The 24784-nt window shown below is 41.5% G+C and overlaps 1 protein-coding gene across 1 annotated transcript in view; it reads left to right on the top strand.

Annotated features, from left to right (window-relative positions):
* LOC311275056 (transmembrane protein 132C) overlaps window positions 1-24784 on the top strand; it is a 165652-nt gene that overhangs the window by 45367 nt on the left and 95501 nt on the right. The window contains exon 3 of the mRNA XM_084383247.1: window positions 7057-7981. Coding sequence (XP_084239373.1) covers window positions 7057-7981 — 925 coding nt within the window. The remainder of the gene's footprint in view (window positions 1-7056; window positions 7982-24784) is intronic.

The following is a 24784-nucleotide window of genomic DNA, read 5'->3' as shown; positions in this document are numbered from 1 at the left end:
GTGTGTTTTTGTTTGTGTTGAGATACCGACCAGGACGATTCACTAACCAGGGGATTATGTTGCTAGACACAGAAGACGGTTTTATATCTAGTAGCCGGCACTTAAGAAGACCCAAAGTGTGCTTTTGAGATGGTGAGTGGATGAGCCTGAAGGATAATAAATATTTGTGAATTAGATATTTCTCTTCATGGTTCTTAGGAATAAGGAGGTTTTTTTGTTTCGAGAAGCATTTTTACTACGATAGCTTTGGAAGGAACAGTTTGCTCTGAAATCACACATGGCTAGAGCGAGTCCTTGTGCAGAAAAAAAAGAAAAAGAAAAGAAAGGAATGACACAATTTTCTGCAGTTTGACATAAATATTCAAAGACTTTCGGGGGGATTGTTTTAGACTTCACTAAATCAGTCACCGTAGCTCTTTATATTAAGGTAATACTGCATATTTACTTAGAGAGCGCATATCAATTATTTATGCCGGTATCAAAATCACTTATTTAGTCACTTCCAGTGTTTGGAGTAATGCACTACAAAAGTAACGTGTTGCAATTATATATTACTTTACTAAGTCAGGTAACATTACCTACCTGATGGGTCGCTGGCAAGCGTTCAAACGTGTTCAGAGGCTCATAACGACGTCAATTTTTCAGCTTTTGTCAGTATAGACATGCTACACGTGGTTAGATTCTCCACCATTCAGTCGTTCTCTTCACCCCAGGACAGCCCCTGATGTACTGCAAGCGCTCCCAGTTTGGAGCATCAATCGGCCGTGGTCATACAGAACACAGTTTTTACAGTGAGAGGGGTCTTTTTCAGTTTTTTTTTCTAAACGCAGCTGAAACGTATTACTTTCAAATGATAGTAACCAGTAATATGAAATACAATACATTTTAAAAGTAATTTTCTCACTCAACACTGCCCAACTGGTTCCATCACATTCTGGAGAAGGCAGACATCTCTACAGTCGATATCTCCAAAACTCTGCAACTGCAACACCAAAACAATCTACATGTAAATGGAAAAATAAGTATATTTGATTTTTGAGTAAACTGTCCCTTTTAAGTAGCAGAGTATTATGTTAAGATAATGCTTGATTAAGTTTGCTAATACCCGGTCCAGTCCAGTCAATAGCCTTGCTAATTGTCGTGCTGCTCAGTGGTTTTGGGGACATTCAGCCTCCAGTCCGCTTTGTGTGCGCACAAGTCTTTATCAGAAACCGTCTTTGATAAGGTTTTTAAACTTCTTGACTTTGCCAATGGCATTTTCCCCATCTGAGCAGTGGCTGACATTTATATCCAGCTCTCCAAGAGCCCAAAATACTCTTTTCAATCCATTGTTCTGCGGCGGAAGATGAGAAACTTACCTCTCATACTGACCAACGGTAGTCCATTGATGGTGACTTCAAGGTCCCCTAAGCAGCCCCTCTGCGGAGCAGGCCTCCACACAGAGCAAATGTTTAACAAAAGAAAATGCCACATAAAGATCACGGCTTAATGTTTTACCTTGTGGACTAATGAAAATTTGGGGATTTCAAAAGCTTTTTAAATGTCAGTGTTGAAGACGCGAAGCCAGATGTGCTGTTCTCTTTACAACACAGAATCAGTAAGGTAAAAAGCTCTGGCACTTCCAGATACAAAAGTGGAAGCGCTGAGGAAGAAATAAAACGGCGTCAAACAGCTTGATAATGGCATGTTTTAGGTAGTTTAAACTAAGTCTTGGGTGATCCCCAAAAATAAGGACCCTCTTTTTTATTTCTCACAGTAAGTGTATAGCTGCTCAGGTCCATGTCCTTTCTTTTTGTAAGTCCTAAAGGCTGTTGAAAAGATGTTGAAAAGATGTCTAGACTGTTTTGTTTGAAAGTTGAAAAGACAAACTTTAGAAGACAGTGAAGGATTCTTTTAAGCGCAGACAGACAGCAGACAACTCTTCACAATGTCAACATTAAATTGTGTAAAGGTATCTCAGTTCTTTTTCACTTCATGGTGCTACTCTTTATTTTTATTACTGTTATCAAATGCAACAAAAAACACAACAGAGCCAAGTCCACTGATTCTAAAGCCTAAATCTTCAAAATATCTTGTTTAAACTCGTCGCAAGAGTCTAAAGTCATGCCAGCTGATATATAGAGCTGTACTTTGAGCTAGAAATGCAATGCTAGCGTGGCAAAATGACCAGTAAGACATGCTAATCAGCTAGTTTAATGTTTACCACATTCACCATCTTTAGCGTGTCTTAGTTTAGAATATGAGCATGCCAAAATTAGCTAATGTTTATTTAGTTCACCATTGTAGTTCAGTATTTTAACATGCCAAAATGTGTTAATGTTAATCTTGCTCGTAGTCTTAGTTTAGTTTGACGTGATGATTTGACAGAATGACAAACAAAATGAGTTGTTCTGTTCACTAACAACTCCAGATGTTATAGGCACAGTGTATACATGGTTAGGAAACTTAAAGATAAATGCATTTGTTGAGGACTATTTCCAGCTGTTCAGTTGCGCTTAGTGTGGCCTGCTGTGTAAATAAACTACAGTGCCCATGACACTGAGGTTACATGTCACCAGGTGCCACAGTGTGGCTTATTGGTGTGTTTCTGTTAGTTTTGGGATGAATGAGAGCACAGAGGAATAAGCTATACCAGGCTTCACTTGTTAACAGGAAAAAAAAAATAGCTGGTTCTGGTCTTTTCATGCGTTTTTCTTGACAATATATATCATATATAGTATTACCAGACGTTTCCTTTGAACCTGTCATGGACCTAAACAGAGCTCCTTGGGGTGAACAATGGATGGACAGATTTAGATTTCACATGCCAGCCCTGTCAGTGACCACTTGCGCTTCTTTTCCAGTGATCGAAGAAACAGCAAGAGTTGCATCAGCAGGTTGTAAAGTGGTGAACTCGTGTGCAGGTGTTTCTGAAGCAGTAATGTTCTGCTGTGTTCCTGATGGCTCTACAGGAAAAACAAGTCTAATTTTAAACTGAATGCTATAATGAAGGGGGTACGTGGGCTATGAACATCAGCGCTTGCTGCACTGTAATCTTTGACTCTTTCACTTACATGAAGACAATCCAGCATCACCACCACCTCCCACTTCCCTGCTCCGACTTGCTGTTCGTCTTCCCAGCTCTCACCTCCGTCACTTTTCTCTCTATAGATTTCTTATAAGAAAATCTGTTTGATTAATGAATTACTGAAGCCAGGCCAAGTTAATACGTTTGATCAGGGAGTGGTTGCAAGATGCACACATGGTGGAGGATAAAGATAGGATGAGAAGAGGAGGAGGGAGGCGAGATGAAGGGATTATGTTTCTTGGGTGAAGTTCTACTCGGGTCGCCAGGGATGAGAACAGGTGATTATAAGAAACGGTTTGATTCGAAGCCACACATGGCTGTCTCGGGGACATGAATGCTTTAATACCATTTTGAGAGTTAATTTTAGAAGTTGCTCGCCGCGCGTTGAAGGAATTCCACGGAAAACAGTTTAAATGCATTTTAATCAAGAGTCCCATGTTCCTGTGGGCCGCCTGGTTCATGCTACATGAATGTAACATCAAGACATTAAATCCTGATTCGAACATATGTCTAATGATGAGGCCAGTCCAGTTCAGCCGCATGTTTGATATGTGATCAGACTCCTCGGCCTCCGTGTCCTGAGGGGTTGGCAATGCCCAGAAATCCTCCACGAGAGTTTACAACCAGGATTTACCACAGGGGTTAAGTTATCTGCACAAATCATCCCCTTTTTCATTTGCAGAAACAGTCCCGAAGACATGATTTACAAGTACAGTAGCCGCAGACATGAAATCCAAGGGCAACTCGGGGCTACAAATCACGTCGGCTTTGCCTCTCTATTTACGACGGCCTATTGGTGTCATAGAATGGGACATATTCTAAATCTGAAGTTACAAATTACAATGTTTTCCGGCTGTAATGAGGTATTTAGTTTCATCTGTGTCATGGTGAGCGGTAACTGGGACAGTGTGTCACGTCACCCAGAGAAACAGAAAGACAGAAAAATCCTCTCGCAGTGCTGGAAGCCTGATCCAGCACAGACTAAGCAGCTGCTCCACTCTTGACATCGCTCTCTGTTTTGTCATTTTCAGGGTAAACATCTTCTCTCAGTCAAAACTGTGGCGCTCACGGTGATCTGTCTCAGTCGAGGTCTTTACTTCCTTTGGTATTTCTTTCCCATCAGGGATGCGGCAGTGTAAAAGAAATGCAGTTTAATTCTGGAGTCTGAGTAGTTGAAAGGTGTGCAACATGAATACAAAGAAAAAAATCAACTGCCCACAAAGTATTTATGATTCATTTGTAATATTTTCATGACTTTGTTGCCCGTATCACACTCAGACTTTTTGCTATTAATGCACATGATTATACAGAATAGAGGTCTGTAATTAGGTTCAGCAGCTCGGGCAGCCAACACAATTTTCATAGCTGTGGCAGAGAAAGCGGCCATATTTTGAACATTCTGTATTCATAAGGGAATAAAAATGGACTTATTAAAAACTGGATGTCATATAAATGATTTTTGATTTACTGCCACTGAAGTTTCAATCCACGTCCTAGCGTGATATAACAAAACAGACGTAGCTGCTCATGCAGACTTGGACTTAAAACTTCTTACAGATGAAGAAGGATTGGCTACTGACTCTGACTGATTCATTAGGCTCCCCATTAAGCTGGGTTACAGCTAACGACAGCGCCTTATGAGAAAAGACACTTCTCAAACGCATACAAAAGATGATGAAAACGTCATTTCAGCACCAGTAGCTGTCCTTAATCTGACCTGTTACTGTAGATAGTTTAATGCAGGGCATGATGACCCCTATGAGGTCATTTCCATCAGCACACATACTAATGAATGTACAGTAAACATACAAATGAAATGAGTCTTCTCTCAATCATCTTATTTAAGGACCAGTTTTTTAAATGTTTATCCTAATCATTAAGGTGAAACAAGGTTTTTGAGGAGGTGAGGTGAACCTTCACTGCATCCTCATGTGTCAGAGCTGGGATGGTCCTCTCTAAAGTGCCGTCTTGTGCCTGATGCTGCTCCTGTCCATCTGGCCAGCCGGTCGGTCATTGCTGCTGTGATTTTCACAAATCACTGCCACTGCCCCGTCTCCAACAGCACCGAGAGACCCGGACAGAAAATCAATGGGCTCTCATGGGCAACTCCATCAGTCTAAATATCTGGATCTTGATGGCGAGGAGAAACAGGGGGTGGGGAGATTTGCAGGATGGAGACAGGGATGGAGGGAAGCAGCTTCTAGGGCCAGGTTGGTGGGAAAGAGAGAGGCTGGGAGATTGGTGCCAGTGTGATATCTGAGTTCTGTTATAGATATCAGACAGATACATTTTTCAATACTTAAGCACGGAGTCACAGTGAGGCATGTCTCCGCAGGTGGGCGCGGGAGAGGTGAAGGGAGTGCGCCAAGCAGGAGATATGAGAAGATAGAATGTGAGGTACATTTGCAGTCTGCTACCTTGGCTAGTTGTTAGGAGGTCTCAAAGTGACACCAGGTGCATGTGATAGGGCACCAGCATGGAGAAAGGCCTCATGTATTCATGGTGAAGCAAATCCAGATCCTGGATAAAGTTAATGGACTCATTATGTGTCAAACATCTTCGTCCTTTCCAGAGTCACGACTGTCAAATCTGAACATGGCACATGTATGTTTAAGATGATGTGTGATTTACAGATTGTCAGGATATTATCATGTGTTAATACTATATGTCCATGGAGAACAAACATCCCTAAATCGGCTTCAAAAGAGGGAGCACTTTTTATAGTCCAGACCTTGCCTGAGAATCATCACGTTTTTAAGTTTTCGTCAGTATTAAAGTTATCCAGTAATAGCTGTTCCTACATGAGTGGGTACTTTGCAAACAGAAACTGCAATTATATAATTCGGCATAATTTTAATGGTGGCAATTTGCCAAAATGTATCCAACAAACATGGCTTAATAGCCCGCAGCTAATTCACTGACTACATGGCAATTATCTGGATGTTATATTGTTGTTTTTTTTTTTGTTGTTTTTTTTTTACTTACTTACTCATTTTTATTTATGTATTCTTTTTACCAGTTCCATACAGTATATGCTATGTTCTGATTGTCTTAGTTTAAAGCAGAAACATTTTGACATAAATCAAACTGCAGAGGTGAAATGCCACTGCTAATTTAACTCCAACAACAATAACCAAGATGTCATGATTGTTGTTCCTGTCTCACCATCCACAACTTGTTTCAATGTTTTACAGCTCCTCCTCTTTTCAACATACTGCATTATGGGACAATAATGCACATAAACACTACTCTCAAACATATGTGTAGTATATGTACACGCTGACTATTTTGAATATGTCATTTTTCAGTTTTCCACTGTGACTGCACCATATGCTCATAACCTGCTTAGAATTAAAAATGTAGCATGGGATTGGGACGGAGCTCAAGAATCTGATGCCAACTTTCCGTACTTTGCAGCGATGACGCATAAGAGGAGGAAGAGGAGGTTTTAATGACATGGGGGAAGGATGCAGGAAGGAGGCAGATGAAGACGTTGTAAAAGATTTAAAAGAAATAAGGCGAAACTGAAGCAAAGAGCAAAAAAGATCGAGTTAGTGGAGCAAACATGGGAAAGCCTGATAAGCAAGCGACTCAGAAAGACACAACAGTTTTAAATTGAGTCAAACAAATGATTTTAAATAAGAGCAGCGGCTCATGAAAGTGATATCATATGGAAATGTCTCCAACAAACCATTAAACATTCACCACTAGAAGCGACTCTAGATATGATTGCCTCAGGTTGGAGGATACGCATGCAAATGTAATGTGAAATGTTAAGCGCCGCCGCCCGCGTCCAGAGTTATTTCCTCCAATTTTTCTCATTCTGCTCTTTGTTTTCACACCAGGCTCACGTATAGACAATAACCTTGCTCACACAGCTACAAGTACCTTGATGCCCGGAGTTGTTTCGAATTATTCCAGATGTTTTTACCTCAGCTGCTGAAACAAAGGTTAACAGGTCCTTCTTTGTCTTTCTCTCTCTGTTTCAGTGGTGGACAGCAAGGTGATCCTGGAGGGCCTGCAGAGGTATGGCCCGACACCGATCTATCTGCCTGTCAGCTACCGGATCCTTAACGCTGAGTCGGCGTTCTTCCTCCAGGAGGCAAATCAGGACTTGATGAGGAACTCCAGCCTGCAGGCTCGCACCGAGTCCTTCTTCGTCCACCAGGCCCGGCAGATGCCCTTCGTCAATGCTAGCTACGGGCCGCTGTCTGTCCAGCAGTCCGTCCCTCTGGAGCTGCTGCAGACCCTGCCGGGGCCATTAAACACGCCCTCCTTCACTTCATCGTCAGCGCCGACATCAGCGTCGTCGCCGCCTCTCTTCACTTTCAACTGGAAGGTCCACACCTACATCATCAGCGAGAGGATTCACCCCAGCTGGCCAAAGGTTCAGGTGTTGTTCTACATCGCAGGGAGGGACTGGGATGATTACAGCGCCATCCACAAGTTGCCCTGCGTCAGGATGTTCGCCTTTCACGAGACTCAAGAGGTGCGTGGGACATGCCGGCTAAAAGGAGAGCTGGGGATATGCGTGGCCGAGCTAGAGCCTCTGGCCAGCTGGTTCAGCCCGCCTACTGTCAGGCCAGGCAGACAGAGGGTGTCTGAGCAGGCCCAGGGCACTCCTGTGGAGCTCTACTACATGGTTCAAACCACAGACAGCGGGGACTGCAGCGCAGAGGACTCAAGAAAGGGCAGCTCCGTCCACACCGACCAGCAGAGGCCGATGGGCTATTTTGCAGGGCATACGCCTATGCAGCGCATCGGCAGCGTCAGGCTGTTTCAGCCGCTGTCGGAGCTGAAGCTGGACAATAACTTTGTGGTGATGACGCCCTCCAAACCCATCCGGCAGAGAGAGACCCTCTCTACTTTTCTGGCTCTGTCCACGCTTTCTTCAGTGCAGATTTTCACACTCAGGTAAGTCTGTCTCAGTTTGATCTGCTGCTGATGAACTATAAACCAATTTAAACAGAACACGAGCAAAAGGAAGCGCTGGTGGAGTGAAAAGATAACCACAAATATGACAATACACAGCAACATTTACAGAGCACCCATCTGTCACTTCACGTCTCACTTTAGTCACCGGCTCAAATCGTGCTGCGGCATAAAACAGGAAGACATTCTCAAGTACTTCTTAGTCATTGTTTGTCTGAGTCATGTGCTGAGATGAATTATGCAGGGTATAAGTAATCCAGTACAATGCCTCTTTGTTTCTAAAATATTGAACTGTTGAAAGCTTGTATGTTATGCAAACACGTCATATCTGCCTTCTTGTTCAAGAGATGTGCAACACAGTCACAGTGCAATTGTGAATTTACAATACTGTGCTGCTGCGGCGAGGAAACCATAATATATCTTATAACAGCTCCTTTCATCAAAATGATCTGCAGCTGGAGCAACCAGGGATTCATCTGTGGAATTAGAGATAAAAATAATGACAGTGTGTCTGACAAGCTTTTAATTCGCCACACCATACATCGGACAACAGACAAGGTTGCCATGACACTGCCAGTCCACTGCCCAGCATCGGCCTGGTTATTTACTGTAGCGTGTTTATTTAGGTCATTTGCCTACTAATCAGAAAAACATAATATTGAAAATGAAAGGAAATGTAAGGAAGATGATGGTAACGATGAGCACACTCAAGTCCTCAGTAGCCTACTGTAGCTTCAAACAGACGACACTGTTAGATCATTTCCTACTTGTTTTTTGCAGAGCAAATACTAATTTCAGCTGGGAAATTGCATAATTTCAACTACAAACACAGAGCTTGCCACAAATCAAACTAACTCCAAACCTTTTTGTATTTGTTTAAAAGTTTGCTTCAAGTGGAGACAGAAGCTTCTTCAGTAGTGCTCGAATTAAAGTGGAAACAGCCCCAACCCCGAACCCCCAGTGTTTCCAAATGGCATTATTGTCGGTGCATCTGTTGCAAAGACAACCAGATCATTTTCGTTTTTCTCAGAGTGGAAAATACCAACGACACAGGAGAAACACTGCTTATTCTTTCACCCAGTCGATAATGGAGATGTGAAAAAAGATAGGAATGGTGCCAGGCTGCCAGTCTGACTCCATCACCAGGCAGCCTTCATTTTCCTGGGAGATTTTGTGCCCGGTGGCAAACAAATTAATGAAAGTGAGGGCTGTAGAGAGCTAATCTAAATGCTGATGGTGTCATTATTCTATAGCCATTACCTTGCACAACCAACATTTACTTAATGATGATACATAAAGTTAAAACTGTCCAGTTTAAGTAAAAAGCAGAAGACAAAGTTTGAAGATCTTTTCTTCTCACCAGTCAGGGGTCATGTTCAAGGTTTGGTGTGGTGGGTAATTAGTATTTATCTTACAATTTTGTGCCATCAATCTTGTTTGCTTAAAATGATAAACTTTTGACTGAATATAACCAATAACAAAGAGCTTAAGCACATTTAATAGACTCCTCTTTAGAAGAGATTTACCAGCTGCTTTAGATGATATATGTTTCTAGGTGCAGTGGATAAAGTATTTTTTACAGAGAAGTGTTTTTTTTTTGTGTTTATTGTAACCTTCCAAGTCATTTTGGAGAGAAATTAGACGGATATTGTAGCGCTTAAATCCTTCCAAACTGCATCTTTGACAGTCTGGAGGGGATTGTTTTGACTGGATAACACCTTAATTACGCCTTTGTGCTATTTATGAAGATTGTTTTCATGTACTCACCTTCAAAATTGCCTGTCTGAGGGAAATTTTTATCTGAGGTAATTTCACACAACAACAACAACAAAGTAGTTATTGATTCATTGAGCTTTGTCTTATACAAATTACCATTCAAAGTGACTGTAATTGCTCCGTGTTGTGTGATGCAAATGAAGGTGTGCGGAATATGCATTTCCACCAGGCGACTTTTATGCCCGAGATCTAAATCATAGCAGATGAAACAGTTAGCAGCCTTAAAGTGGAGCTGTGACAGAGAGCCTTGGCAATTTGTCAACCCTGGGTGAGCAGGAAATCTGCCAAAAAGCCTCATTGCTTTTTCTCTCGCTCCAGTGATGATGAACTCCCATGAAGTATTAGCGCTCGCAGTGTGTGTTTATCACATTTGTCAGCATGTGTGTAAATGGGAACTTTAAAGGCGGTATTTTTCCTTTAGTGCCTTTTTGCACCGCGATTGCACCCCTATCGTTCATCTTTTATGTTTTCCCTTGGGACAGCGCAGACTCAAAATTCAGCCAAAATACCTCATTAGCAACCAAAAGATTAAACCTCAAAGTGTTCGAAAATCACAGGCTACTTTACAGTACTTGACTGCCAGCTTACCAAACTCTGTAGACGAACATCCGGACGTTGATGATTAATCTTGATTCCGCTTTGTTGTGCATTGCTTTTATCTTACAGGGTTAAACCTGCGGAGCCGTTCAGGGAGTTTTTCTCTCGGTTGTTGGATTTCCTCATAATAGAAAACCTTACCTTAAAACACCCTTTCAGCACTTGAAACCCCTGAGACGATGGTGCAATTCAAGGTCTGATTACAAAAGTCTGTGTATACGTGTAGAACCTTGCTCACAAAGGGCATTTTGACTTAGTGTGTTGAGCACCGAGGCTCAGCTTCACTCTCTCTCTGTGTTTGCACTGGTGTGGGTGTGTTTATGGGCAGCGTACTGTACAAGTCGGTCTGGTGTGTGTCTCCCAGCGGCTAAGGCATCATTAACTATATATGTTCTCTGGAGTTACCCCCCTTCTCCTCCCCATTATCTGTTCTCCCCTCCCTATCCTTACCCTTCTCCCCCCTCGGCTCTCCTCTCCCCTCGTCCACCACAGTCTTCTGTAACTCGTGACAGAAGAAGCTCTCTTGTCAGCCTTTATTCCAACATCTGCTGCCGTCAGATGGAATCAGAAGATTTTTTACTTTAGATCTGACTCCTTTCTCTACTTTATTTGGAATAATAACATAGTTTATAATCCTCTTAATGTATTAATGCAAACTGATTCACTGACGTAGGTTTATCCTGGACAGAGCACCTTGAATATTTCAAGTTTTATCACACCCTTTTCTCCGATACTCTCAAAAAAAGCCCAAGTGTCCTGGCGTGCCTTAAAAACTCTGTCTGCGCTGCTGTTGTGTGACAACAGAGGAAGACAAAATAAATGATTTCCCTTGACTGATAATGTAAAGCAGGTTTTCAAGGGCTAATAATCTTCCCACTTCAAAATCAAGTACATCAGTGTATGTAATGTGCATTTAGTCTGCTTTGTCTGCTCGTCTGAGAGCACTTCATACATCGGAAGGCTTACATGCACCTGTATCATTAGATTCAGCTGGATTACCCATCCATCTTCTGGGTGACCGCGGTTAATAAAGAGTTAACAGTCTGGTATCTTAGTGTTTGACCCCTGTGCAGAGAGGTCAGAGATCTGAATGCAAAGCAGTCATTTTATACACAAAGCAGAACAAGGCTGATGCTGATGCATTCATTGTATTTTGGTTAAAGTAAGGCATCCTTTCGTCATGGTTTAGGTTATTGGTTCAGTTTTCACTTTCACTTGTGTCTTATTAGTGTTTCCGTGTTTCTGCATCAGCTCTTTGTGGGTTTTTTTGCGACCGCAGCCGTGCTTGGGGGACGTTGTGACATCACAACCTCACAGAATTCCTGATGGCTCATTTGAGCGCACAGATTGTGAATATGGGCTGTGTTTATTTCATTTCAGTTTTGACTGTTTGCTACTTTCGTATTTGTACAGCACCTAGATCTGCCGTATAATCAAACGAGTAATGGAAATCTCACTCCACTTCTACAATATGGGAACTTTAATGTTATGTTGGCTGATTTTCCAAGTAGAAATGAATGATGCGATCATATACTTTAAGTGTGTTTCCTCAGTCTGTTGACCATTAAACTTAATCTTGGCGTCCTACTAGCTAGACAATTGATATTATATTAAGTTTCGCCTTTGTTGACTCTTTAAAAACATCACATCTTCAGTCTTTTGAGTCACTCTGGACCTGAAATTTCATGAGCATACAAGATTATACCTGACATCAATTTACTTCCCACTCTGAGCTAAAAGTGTGGGCTATAATTTCAAGCAGGAATAATTTATGCACCTCATGTAGCTGAACATGAGTGATAAGTCGTGTTATCAGACACACCTGATGCCTTACCAGCTTCTCTCCTTGGTTGCACAGCAAATTCAACACACACACACACACACACACACACACACACACACACACACACACACACACACACACACACACACACAGACACACACACACTTAGCCTGGGGGTTACTTTATTGGCCATTTTTTCTCTCTGTCTCATTGTGTAATTGGCTGTATTTGATCTAATCTAAACTAATTTAATGTAATTATCTAGAATGTAATTGCAGACTTTTAATCCCAGCCACTGGAAAACACACGCACACGCACGCACACACAGTCATGAATATGCGCATTAACACTCTCATGACAGACATACGGGCAATCACACACATGCATGCGTGGACGTGCTCTGCGCCAACTGTTAAGTCATGGTGTGTTTGTCATGCTAAGGGCTCCCGGTGGAATCAGTAATTCCCTGCTCGCCGCCTCATTAGCCATGGAGAGAGTGGCGTAACAGGTTGGGAAAGGGTTCTCTAGCTACTCCTTATTCAGCATGCAAATGAAAACACCATTTTCTCCTGAAGAAATTAACGGGCTTTTCATAAGATAAATTGCCCCAGCTGTATTGTAATTTTGACTAAACAATCCGACATATTCCCACAGATCCCCCCCGGGGGCAGTGGTTGCTGATGAATGCAAATGAATTTCTAATACGTGAGCGTGTGAAGGTATAAGTGTGCGATTCTTCATGCTGTGCCAGCCCAAACAGTCAGCATGAGTTGTTTTGTTATCCGGAGTTTGAGCAGGTGGCAGAGGCAGGTTCAGAGTTTGGCTATGAATAAAAACGAAGTGGATTTAGCTCAGGCTGGTTTGAAGTTACTCAGGTGTTATCCAGACATGATTCAGTGCTTCGTGGCAGCTGATTCTGATCCTTAACGCGGTTCGGGTGTACAGGTCTGGCGCCTTGGCTGTTTGTTATTGGTCATTGTTTGCAGAAATATCAGCAGGAGAAAAGGTTGGAATAAAGATGTTCTCCTCAGTGTATTAGCCTTATCTCTACCGCGCTCCTCTGTGATTCAGTTCAGTAAAGGTCAGCCCAGATAGGTATGTCTGTTTTCCATTTCCATTTCTGTACTTATCTGTACTTTTTCTTGTATTTTATCTGCCGCTCTGTCTCGGTTTCTCTTCCCCACTCCTTGTGTTGTTTAACCTTTCTCGCTCTCGCCGTACTCACACTCTCCTTTTCTGTCATATTCTCGCTTTCCCTCGGCTCAACATGCTCCTCCTCTTTGAGCTGGAGCATTGGAGAAAAAAAAACACCTCCTCGGTTTTGATATTTAAACGAAGAAACCTCGGCTTAAATTAGAAGTCGATTCTGTCTCAATGTACAGTTCAAAGTCTCCTTACCCTGTTCTGCCCTTCTTTAACCATCTCCCTCTTGCTCTTTGCTTAGCACGCCTGCTCACCAGTGTTTACTTTGAAAGCGCAGACCTCCTCATCTACTCATTAATAAGTAATTAGTGATTTGCAGCCCAGGGAGACTGTTCACTATTCAGATCCTACTCTCTATTGGCCCCCGCCACCACAAAGCAATCACCACTTGCCTGCAGCGAGTAATTTGAATCCTTGTATTTTCTTCCATAATGATTTTCAGTCACTTTTCTCCTCTTGAATTTGTGTCAAAACTGATGAATTTATTGGACATGCAAAGCCCAGAATGTATTGCTCTGCCGCTTCTCTGCTGCCAGCCTTCATTTTTTTTCCTCTTTGCTCTCGCTCAGTCCATCCGCCTTTGGAAAGGCCGCAGATCCCCCGGGGATTTTGGTGATCCCGACGCTTGGCAGAGGGTCGTACGATACGCCGTACCATTCAGAGTGACACATGCTTTCAAGACTTTCGAGTATCGACAGGGTCAGAGGTTGCTTCGTTTTTTTCTCTGTGGGTGCTTTGAACTTGTGAAAGTCTTGAGGGCTTTTTATAAGGGCAGCAGAGAGAATGAAGGGAGCTGGAGTGGAGTCTTCCCAAGAGAGTGGTGCTCCATATCTGGTCCAGTGTTATGATTACAGTGGTATGTGCGGGAGGTACAGAAGTGTAGCTGTCCATCTCAGTTGTTACAGCTTGTATCCAGATACATGGACCACAATCTGATATGAAAACTATTCGGATAATTTGGTAACACATACTACTACTATTCACTCTTCCCCTGTGTGGAGAAGCAGCATGTAGCACCAGCAGGGGAGCAGAACACAGTACTGCTAAACAGTACAGATAGCAAGATGTTTTTTGGCCACCTAAAAGAAGACCCACCTAAAGAAATCTATGCAACCACTGAAAGTCCTACTCAAACAGCTGATCTGCGGCATTATACAGTGCGTGGCAGACACAGCTGGGCTTGTGCGTAGGTACACCGACGTTGTACGGATTAGGGAATGTAGTCCCTAAGGTAAGGACTGTCTTTAGGTGGCTAAAATATATCTTGCTGTCTGTCCCACATAGCAGTACAATGATCTGCTTCTCTGTCGGTGCTATGCGCTTGATAAAACAGACTTTTCTCTGATGTGAAGTGTCATGGCATGCCTTAAAAACTCATCAAGCGCTTCTCCACGCAGGGGGGAGCTGACGGTCATCGGCTGCAGGTAATACACTGACAAGGGATAACTACCTCGTACAACCCCACATCAAAAGACCCCAACTATCACTTTGAATGACTTGAATCGGGATCAGGGCCAACAGAACTTTATCAGGAAATTCCTACTTTAAATCTCATGTACTGACTTTTTTCAAAAGTCATGAAACGCATGCTGAGGCATATCTTTTAAAACTTAAAAAGGTAAAATCTTATAATGAACACTGTTGTATAATGATCACTGTTCAAAATTCAGGTGGCAAGCAACCGAACGATGTTCCACTTGGAGGTTAGGCTGGCTGTGTTTTAGGTCTCATTAATCTGCTGCATTTTGAATCAGCAGCAGATGAGGAAAAAGATGGAGTTTCTGAGATGCAAGAAGCAAAAACTCTTTTCACTTGCTTCATGTTATACATAGCCCAGAATAAATATTTCCCAAAGATGTTAAACCTCTTTCATATGCGTTGTGAGGTCCTCACAGTTTTCATGAAGTTTCTACAGAACTTTTGGAAACGCAGTCTCCATTAGATAATTGCACATGATGGTAAATGATGGGTGAAGTTTGAGTTCCTTGTCATTTAACCAACATAAAATAAGAATTATTTTGCTTCCTTAAACTACAGCCGGGGGTTTGGATCACACACGTATGGCTGCTGTTCTTGAATTCTAATTTATTGTCATCTTAAAAATAATGAGGTGCTCATATTTTACTGTCCATTACAATAGACGCCCATTTAACTTAAGATATGCACAGAGACGCAAAGGATCATACTTGAGCTCTACTGAAAGAGACAATTTAACAAATGGTCTATAGTTGGCGGCCCCTCGGCCACATCTGGCTCAGAAGCGGCATTCCAGTGGCCAAGCAAACATAAATCTTTTATATGAGAAAACATGTGTAAAATCCTCCATAAAATAACGTTGGCATGGCGCATCATTTTAAAAGATGGGATAACTTTTAGGATGTTTAGCATCTAAATTTGATATTAGACACTAACGTTAAAGTGTGCAAGCAAATATATGGGGTTAGATAACGTTCTAATTAACAACTAGCTACTAATTTGTTACAGTTTGCAAGTGTAGCCTCATTTTGTGCTTGTTATATTATACTATACTATATTATACATCTTCATCAGCCTATTAATAGAGCATTGCTATATTACTGTATGTTGTAGTTGACGGTTTCACTCACCACTGTTATTTTACAATAGCTGTAGATGAAGGTTGTGGGCTATAGATACCTTATCTTGGGACTTTGTCCTGTTTATTGTCCTTTATTACCTCAGAATTACCAAGTAAAGTACACTGTTAAATTTAAGTTGTACGAGGTAAAAAGTTTTAACCACTGACAAAATTATTAATCGCCTCGTCAGACTTTACAGTTGAGTTAAGGGAAGTTATTTTCAGCCATTAGCCTGTTCAAAGAGTACCAGGCACAAGAGACAACACAGTAATAAACACTGCATTAATAATAGTGCTTTTGACTGGTTAGCCAGAGGAAGTGAAACATTGTTTTCTGCAACAATAACATGGTCAGTTTGGACGTTACGCCAGAGTAATAAAGACAAACATTACCTCCCAGTGGTGCAGCCAACGAGGACACAGCTTTAGCATCAGACTGGCTAGTTTCAACATATCCTTAAGTGTGGACTACATTTGTCTGGTGCGAGGGGCCCTGTGTGTTGTGTTGTGTATTTAATTGTATTTTCATATCTATTGTGTATTGTAGTTTTATGATACTGACCACTGAAAACTGTCTATTAAAACTATCTATACAATCAGTTTCATACTTGCATCGTCCCTCAAACAAAGTAAAAACAAACTTTCAAAAATGTTTTTTAAATTGGATGCTGACAATGTCACATCTGCACAATCCCACAAGTGAATTTGCAATTGAATAACCCGGCTCTCTAACAAAGACAGTACACTGAAAACCAAACACAAGAGGAGACAGATGATAAGCTGCAAGTTTAGTGGTACTCCCTTTTGAATATTAATATTAATATCGCTTTTCTTTATGAACATTCACTGATGATTAATTGATGAATCGAGACACTGCTAATGTGTTTAACACTCAATTAAACAGCGCTCCCACATACTGAATGGTCACTCTTAAATTTGTTCCAAGGCCGCCACCACCATTACTAATTTAGGGTCCATGCTGTACACATTTTAAGGCCCTCTCGGACAAATGTGCTTTTTTAGCCAATAAAAATAAATTTTATTTATCATCTTTCCAATTTGCTGTGCAGTATGATCTAACATCATGCGGTGACCTCGACCCAAACAACTCAACCCGAAGTGACATTTGATCATAAATCTACTGGGGCACCAACGGGAGGAAATTGTCATGAGGGATGTTTTTTGACGTTTTTCTTTTTTTTTTTTTTTTTTTGCAGCTGCTGCAGTTCCTTTACTTTACTTACACGCTGTTGTTAACATCTTCAGGCAACACTTCCACTCCAACTTCTGCAACAGTGTTAACTCCAGTTCCTACATCTGAGTTGAAGATGATATATATAGGGCTAGAGGGGCTGACAAACAGGGTGGGATTAGGTGGTGAAGCAGTCCTGGCAGAATAAGCTCTGCTGGCTAACTGCGCGTTGGTGTCTCTCTCCATCTCTCTCTCCCAGACAATCACAAGCTTGGCCTTCTAATCACTTGTTTATCCTTGATGTTTCTCGTAAGGATTTACTTTGATTAGTTTGATCCCGCGGACTTGACAGCTGTAACACAAACTCAAAGTCATGCATATTTTAATGCGGACTCGAGGCAAAGAAATAAAGAGATAGGGAGAAATGATGAAATGCGTGCTTGTCATACATGGGGAGCCTGTTTTAGAAACTGACAGTCAGACACAGAAACACAAAATGCAGCAACTCAACCCGGCTGTATAAGAAATGCTTCGGCCACAGAGGGGTTGGAGAGATGCGCAAAACGAACAGTCAAATGAAAAAATAAGCAAAGAATGAGAGAAGATGTTGAAGACATAAACCAAGGGAAGCAACCAGCACTATTTAGCTCAAAGTAATTTTATTTTGCCCTACGGCGACACAATGTGTGTGGAAGTGATGACTTACCTCATGTGAACTTTGCTTTTGGTTTTATCCACAAAATATCAAATTTGAAACTTCATCTCTATAGAAGCCAAGGAGGGGAGCTGTTGAGTGACTCGTCATTTAAAGGCAAGCATCAGCCTAGACGACAACAAAAGCACTTGCGGTTTATACTACAGTTGTCTGTGCAGTTGGCCTGGTGTTATCTGTGCAAGCCTGTTACCTCTGGCCCTGCTTACTGAGGGATTTTTCCCCTGGTGCTCTTTTTCTGCCTTTTGTGCTCTCACAAACTAGTCAGGAAATGTATTTTAAAGAGGAATAACTTAAAACACAATTACCATACTAGTGCAAACTTACAGACCTAATGAAAAAGCAAGATTAAGTGTCTGCAGCCACGTTAGCAAATCTGTAGCCTGACTCACTTACTTGCTTATTTACTTACTTACGCTGGCGCCGGCAAGTTACTCCAACACTGACCTGTTTGCTTAAGGTATGAACGTAAACAAACACTATTTTAAATAACTTATGAAGTGTTTATGAAATATTTTGTTCATGTTACTACATTCATAATTGTTTTGGATATATATGTTTTGTGTTTATTTAGCACAATTTCAAAATGCACGTCGATTTTTTGTATTTCTTAAATTTATGACACAATTTAAATTCTTTTAACAATTATTATGTTTAAATTGACTTGCATAACCTTTGAGCTTACATTGTATGGATTGAAGTATATGAGGTGTTTAAGATATTTCAAGAAATTACATCACAATAAGAAAAAAATACTAATGTAGGTGTTGGTGAACCATTTCAGGTGCAGAGTTCAGAGGGTTAAGCAGCATTTTTACCTCACAAAAGATGAATTCAAATAGTGCTTTTCTAGTCTTACCAACCACTCAAAGTGCTTTTCAACACATGTCAGCATCCACACACACGTTCATACACTGGTGGCATGGGCTATCATGCAAAGCACGACTGCTCTTCACCTGCGGCTGAACAACTGCCCCAGTGAGTAAAGTATTCAACAAATTGGACAATATTGAAAACACAGATCAATCTTAATGGTGGCACTAGAGGAAAAGTCGATGGCTATCGCCTCCTCTTATACCAAATATAACAGAGAGAGAAATGTCTCCTTACTACATTCATCCTTTTCCAAAATCTTGTTTATGTGGCTGACATAAAGGAAAACCAACTTCACAAAGCGGTGTGATAGGGCAGTAAGGTCTCCACTGCATGCTGATGGAGAGAAGACTCAGCTTTAACGCGTGACAGAAATGATGAGAGAGAGGGAGGAGGAGGTGCACCTGTTGTTGAGAACCACTGATAAAAAACAGCAGATTAATCATGTTACAGGCTTTATTGACAGAAAATGAAGCGTGCCACACTAACCAGAGAGAAGCTACGCATGCATTTAAAATGACCAAAGACAGGATATTAGATTTTGATTTAATTGAATGTATTATTTATGGAGTATCATTGATTGAAGCATTTATTACAAAACCCCCTGAAATGTGACGTGAGGGATGCCAAACTCCCTGCAATTTTTCAGCATTTTTGCTGATTATCCCAAAAACACAGGGCCAATTTTTTCAGTGGCTATTGTCAATTACAGTCGTATAGCGGAGGCATCCTGTCAGCAGCACAGCAGGAGCAGCTGCAGTCCTCCATTCGGACACTATAATGCCGTTCACTGGCAGAATTCACAACCCAATAAAAAAATCAATGTAGTTAAGCACAGAAGTCAGAAGAACATAGACCAGAAGTATAAAACTACCCAAGTGAAGTTCAAGCCTTTATGTGGCGGGTGCCGACTCCTACTGATAAAAAGTAGATCAGAAGTCCATCTGCTGATAAAACACCATCTGAAAGACACTGTGGCCTGTTCGACCTGCACTCCCACCACCTATATGCTTTTAGAGCATTTGACATGTTTTACACTGAGCTTGAAAGTGTCTCAGAGGGCCATGGTGTGTGAATCCTTTACGCTGGTACTTAAATAAAATGGTTTCCAGGAACATTAAGTGCATAGAACAGAGGACGGAGCGTCTACATTTGAAAAGTGGAGCCAATACACGAGTGCCTTGAGCTTGCATTGTTTGTAATGGTCAACGGGGTCTGCAGAATTTCCAGCTGAATGTAATCTTATGAGAAAATGGACCTACTTCTCACTTGATTTATTGCAGCAGTAAAGAAACAGTTTCCAAAAGAGTTTATGGTCTCATTCGCTAGTCTCGCATCATCTTTAATACAAGTCCATTTTATAAATTATGGTCCTATTTAGAGTAAAATACATGTCATGAAATTTGCAGTATTTCACTTCTGCCGCTAGGGGGCTCTATCAAAACAAAACAAAAGATGTTTGCCTTGTGTTGTGTTAAGGGCCAGGCATGGCGAGAGGCAAGAGCCACTCCTCAGCTCCTTGAAACTGTCTGGATTAGAGCCAGACCCTCTGGGGAATAAACACCTGGAGTCACTTCCGCTCTGATCCGGAATGTTTATTGATGGGAGGTGAGCTCAGAGATTACTTTTAAACTTTTGGGATTAAAAATTGGATTTTTTCTTCACTCCTGTTTATTAAACCTGAGTGCAGCAGCGATCCAAGCGGCTGACCTCTGTTTCCCAGGTGTTTCAGTACTGTAATGTTGACTGCTGACTGGAGCTGGAGGGGAAATACTTCACTTCATGAACATAATGTTAAAGAGAGGGGAGAGGAAAAGAAAAAGGATCAGACAAAGACTACATGAGTTACCTCTTGCCTCCAGACTCACTTCACTGCTGATGTATACACCATTAAACAGCACTTCTGCTGAAGAAAATGGCGATAACTTTAGTTTTGTTTGCCGACTTCCCTATCCTAGTAGTAGAGGTAGGCAACCACATGAAACACACTGTTAAATTGAGTAAACTTGTGGATTTCCTTGGTTTCCAATATTGTTTGAAACATTTTGGACGATGTAAGAACAGAATTCGACAGAACATGTGACAAAACTTGCTACCACGGCGTGTCCTCTGGTTCTCAGTCAGATCCAATTAGGATATCCTCCCTAGCTATACCCTCTGGTCCAAATATTGTCACTTCAGGCTCCAGAAAAACCCAAAATGGCAACGACTGTAGTCCACAAGCCAATGGATGAAGTCATTTTTACCCGTGCTACTTGTATTTGCTGAATCCAGCAAGATTTTTTGACTGTTTATGTAGTTTGTTTGTTCAGTTGACTAAGAGCAATGCCTCTGGCTGAGGAGATTCAAGGCATTCAGAAGTCTGAGGGGAAACTCTGCAAAGTTTCTTACAGTGGCAGGATCATTTTGGGTTTCATCCTTTTCTTGGCTTTGGAAATGATAGTTATGTTACAGAATGTTAAAATGTACCTTCTGCTCCTCCAAAAATATTACTCTTTTATGCGTCTTGCCTTCGTTCCCGGAGCAGGTTGCGTTCCGTTCATCGACACAGGCAGGAATAGGCAGAAAGAGTTCGAGGCATTGACATAAAAGAAAAAAAGAGAAAAGTGACAAAGACCTAGAGAGAACGACAGAGGAAAAAAACAAGCTGACAGAGTCTGGGCTTCTGGGGAGAATCATTAGACTGATATAATATTCAGCATGCAGCTTGGAGCAGTGCCTTTGGCTGGGCTTTAAGCTGGTGTGGTCAGTCGGGCTGTAGCTGGTTGGGAGGTCAGCCATTGATCTGCAGATATAAGCTGGTGCTTGGATCCAAGCCTTCATCATCCTGCGGGGCTACCGCCACTGTGGGTGGATAAGCCTTGATCTGCTCAGGGGTTTGCATGCGTGTCAGTGTGCGTGTCAGAGAGTGTGCGCTGGATGAGAGAAAGATGCAAGGGACTTTTTTCGGTGTGTGTCCACATATGTCAACAGATGTGGCTGTGTTAGATGCATGTGATCTGTATGATTCTTTTTTGTCAGTCGAAGGCCTGCTGGGTCGAGTTGTGAGTGAGACCAAAAGGACTGGAGGGATGAAAAGAATGACAGGTCAATAAAAAGAGGGGATGTTGTTCAACTGACCATCAGCAGCCAGCACCCACTGGTTAGCACTCTGCATGTGTGTGTAAAAGTCAAAAGACTTCTGAAAACCGTACTGTAAGCTTCGAGAATGTTAAGCCCAATGACAGCTGGAGCAACATGAGCCTAAAACTTACAAGATAAAAAAAATTGGATCTTTTAATAAAATATTTGAACAGAGAGATGATGATTTATTGATGGGGTGTACTTAGGTTTACCACAGATCTGTTACTGATGGAGAACTGACAGTAAATAGTCTGAAATCTGACACATTTTGACTCCAATTTATGGTCTGTAATTTGAAGCAGTCGACATTTCTGTTCTCTTTCTGAGTGATGTTAATGTCTGGTGTCTTTGATAAAGTGATATCTAGTTTCTCCTGTTCTCTACCATTTAATTCAGTGACTCAGCGGTGTAGCTGCCTTTTCAAATGTGATTTAGCACTTTAAAATCATTTTGTTGAACACCTTTTCTGAGAAATACCTTTTCCTTCCTATTTCCATTGTTGTGACAGAGCAGACAGGGACACTGGCTGAAGTAGTCAATTATTTATTAACACGCTAACATATTAAAGGTAAGGGTGTTGTACCTGGTGGAATAAACGAAAAGTTATGTTTTTGTTCGAAAATGCATTTTGTATATCCTAAAAATCTCCCGCCCACTGGTTATCTCTAGCTATATCTAACAAACGCTAGCTCAGATAACCTGATGAAGGTCTGAGTACTGAAAATTGTCTTTAAACTTATTTGCAAGTGAAGTGGAGAGCGTGCAGGAGTTTTTTTCGTGAATTTGTCAGCCCTCGCTCTTCTCCTGCGTACCTGTTGTTCCTCAGATGTTCAAAAGCTGTACTCAGTATATCCTTGAGACCGAAGAAAAACCCTGTTGAATTCATTTCCATTATCCCACAAATTTTGAAAACCTATCTTTGAATACTTTTCAATAACTGTGTCTGGATTCGGGGGCCGCATTCTTTGAAGGACGCAGTCTACAAAGGTGTGGCCTCCATTTACCACTAAGACCAGACCGAGCATTGTGAAATTAGACAGTCTAGTCTGCAGGGAGTTTCCTACATGTGTCACCAGCTCTCCCTGACCTTACTCTTGCATCAAGACATTGCTCTATAGAGTCCCTAGTGGCCAAAAACTCCACTGCGTGCCTTTAAATGGGCAGTGCTAATGAAGTAAAATGTGTCCTGTGTCTAACAACTGAATCTGAGGAAAAAGATATGAAATGCATGAGACAAAATAATAAGAAACTTTCAGATGAGAATAAATGTTTTAAACTTTTAAAGGAACTTTAAATAAACTAAAGCACTGCTCTTGGTTAAAGCAAACAAGACAAGTTTTATTAGTCAGGACTCTGAAACAGAAAGCTTTTTTCCTCCCAATTTCCATCACAGCTTAGTTACAGACCATATTTTCTTCAAGACTGAAATTGGTGACTTGAAATACTCATTAACAATATGCAGAAGGTGATGCAACTACTCCTTGTGCTAAAAGATTAAAACTCTTACGTGAGATCGAATCGGGATCTAATTTAACAACTTTTGGATTTCTTCCAATCACTCTGGTTTCCTGTGAAATGGGAATAACCACCGCTCTGTATGCCGGTGGTTTGATAAATGAAGGATACGCCTCATTTGCTAGACAGGAACTGACCTCGTCGTGTTGTGCTGCTGAATTCCTCATTACTGTATCGATAATTTGGGGCCTTAACCTAACCAAACAACATGAACCACGTAACACGTGAAGGTACTGGCACTTGTGCTCTCCAAAGATTCATATATGGTCATGAAAGGATAACGCACGTCGTTGTGGGAGTCACCAGCAATCGACATCTTAATTTGTGCAGATATGAGGATGACAAGATATACATGTGAAGCTGAAGAGATGATTAAATATGGGAGGATAGACTACAAAGTGTTTAAAAGACACTTCTGTGCCAGTGTGACAGTGATTTATGCCTTTATTTAAATGATGGTAAAGTTTTGTAGCCTGTATAAATTATGGATGTCAACAATTTTTGGTCTTACATAACAGAAAACGGTGCCGTCACTCTGGAGTAACACTCCCTTCGGGTTTTGCACAGCAGTCTTTCAACAATCAGTGTCATTCTTGTCAACCCTGGAGGAAGCATCCGTCCAGAATGCAGATGTTCTATCTGCTGTTTTACTTTGTATGTGAAGGCTTGAGAAGTCCTGGATGACCATTTTGCCCCGATCGCTCTCTAGTCGACCGTTCTCTGGCCCACAACATTGGCGACTGGAAGAGATCTGGCAGCGTCGCTCCACTTCTCTCAGTGCAGACGAGCTGTGCTCCGGCCCAGAAGACTCACTCTGATTCTCTTTGTCTCGGTTTCCTGATATACAAAATGACACAAAACTGTACACTCACACAAACACATCAAATCTCAAATTCCCTGCTATTTCCAGTTACTTAGTGACTGCATAGTGTGCTCATGAAAAGCATGAAATGTGCTCCGGCCCATTTACAAGCCATCTCCCAGCGCAGGGTCACAAGTCCACACTGCCATGATCACTCATGTGGCTTGCCCTGATAGCTCTGTGAGAAACTCACTCACTGGAAACACAACAACAGTCTGTGTGTGTGTGTGTGTGTGTGTGTGTGTGTGTGTGTGTGTTGAGGCAGTGATGCCTCCGATTTGCGGAGTAGTTTACTAAGTAAACCACATTTTGCTGTAACTTGCTGGTAGTTCAGCTATATGTATATTTGAAATTAAAACATATAGTTGAATTTTTTGTGTTAACTAATGAAACTAGAAGCAATTGAGGGCCATTGAAAAGGGAGGTTTTTATAATTTTTTATTATTATTATTATTATTATTATCATTATTATAATTTTGTCTACTACAAGGTCTTATGTGACATCACATTGTCATATACCACATACTAAATATCTGGAGGAAGCTGAATGTTA

Source organism: Pagrus pagrus, assembly GCF_965226575.1.
Source record: "Pagrus pagrus genome assembly, chromosome: 19".
NCBI classification, from domain to species: Eukaryota; Metazoa; Chordata; class Actinopteri; order Spariformes; family Sparidae; genus Pagrus; species Pagrus pagrus.
The sequence above is the reverse complement of the archived record's forward strand: the minus strand, read 5'-3'. Positions and strand labels throughout refer to the sequence as shown.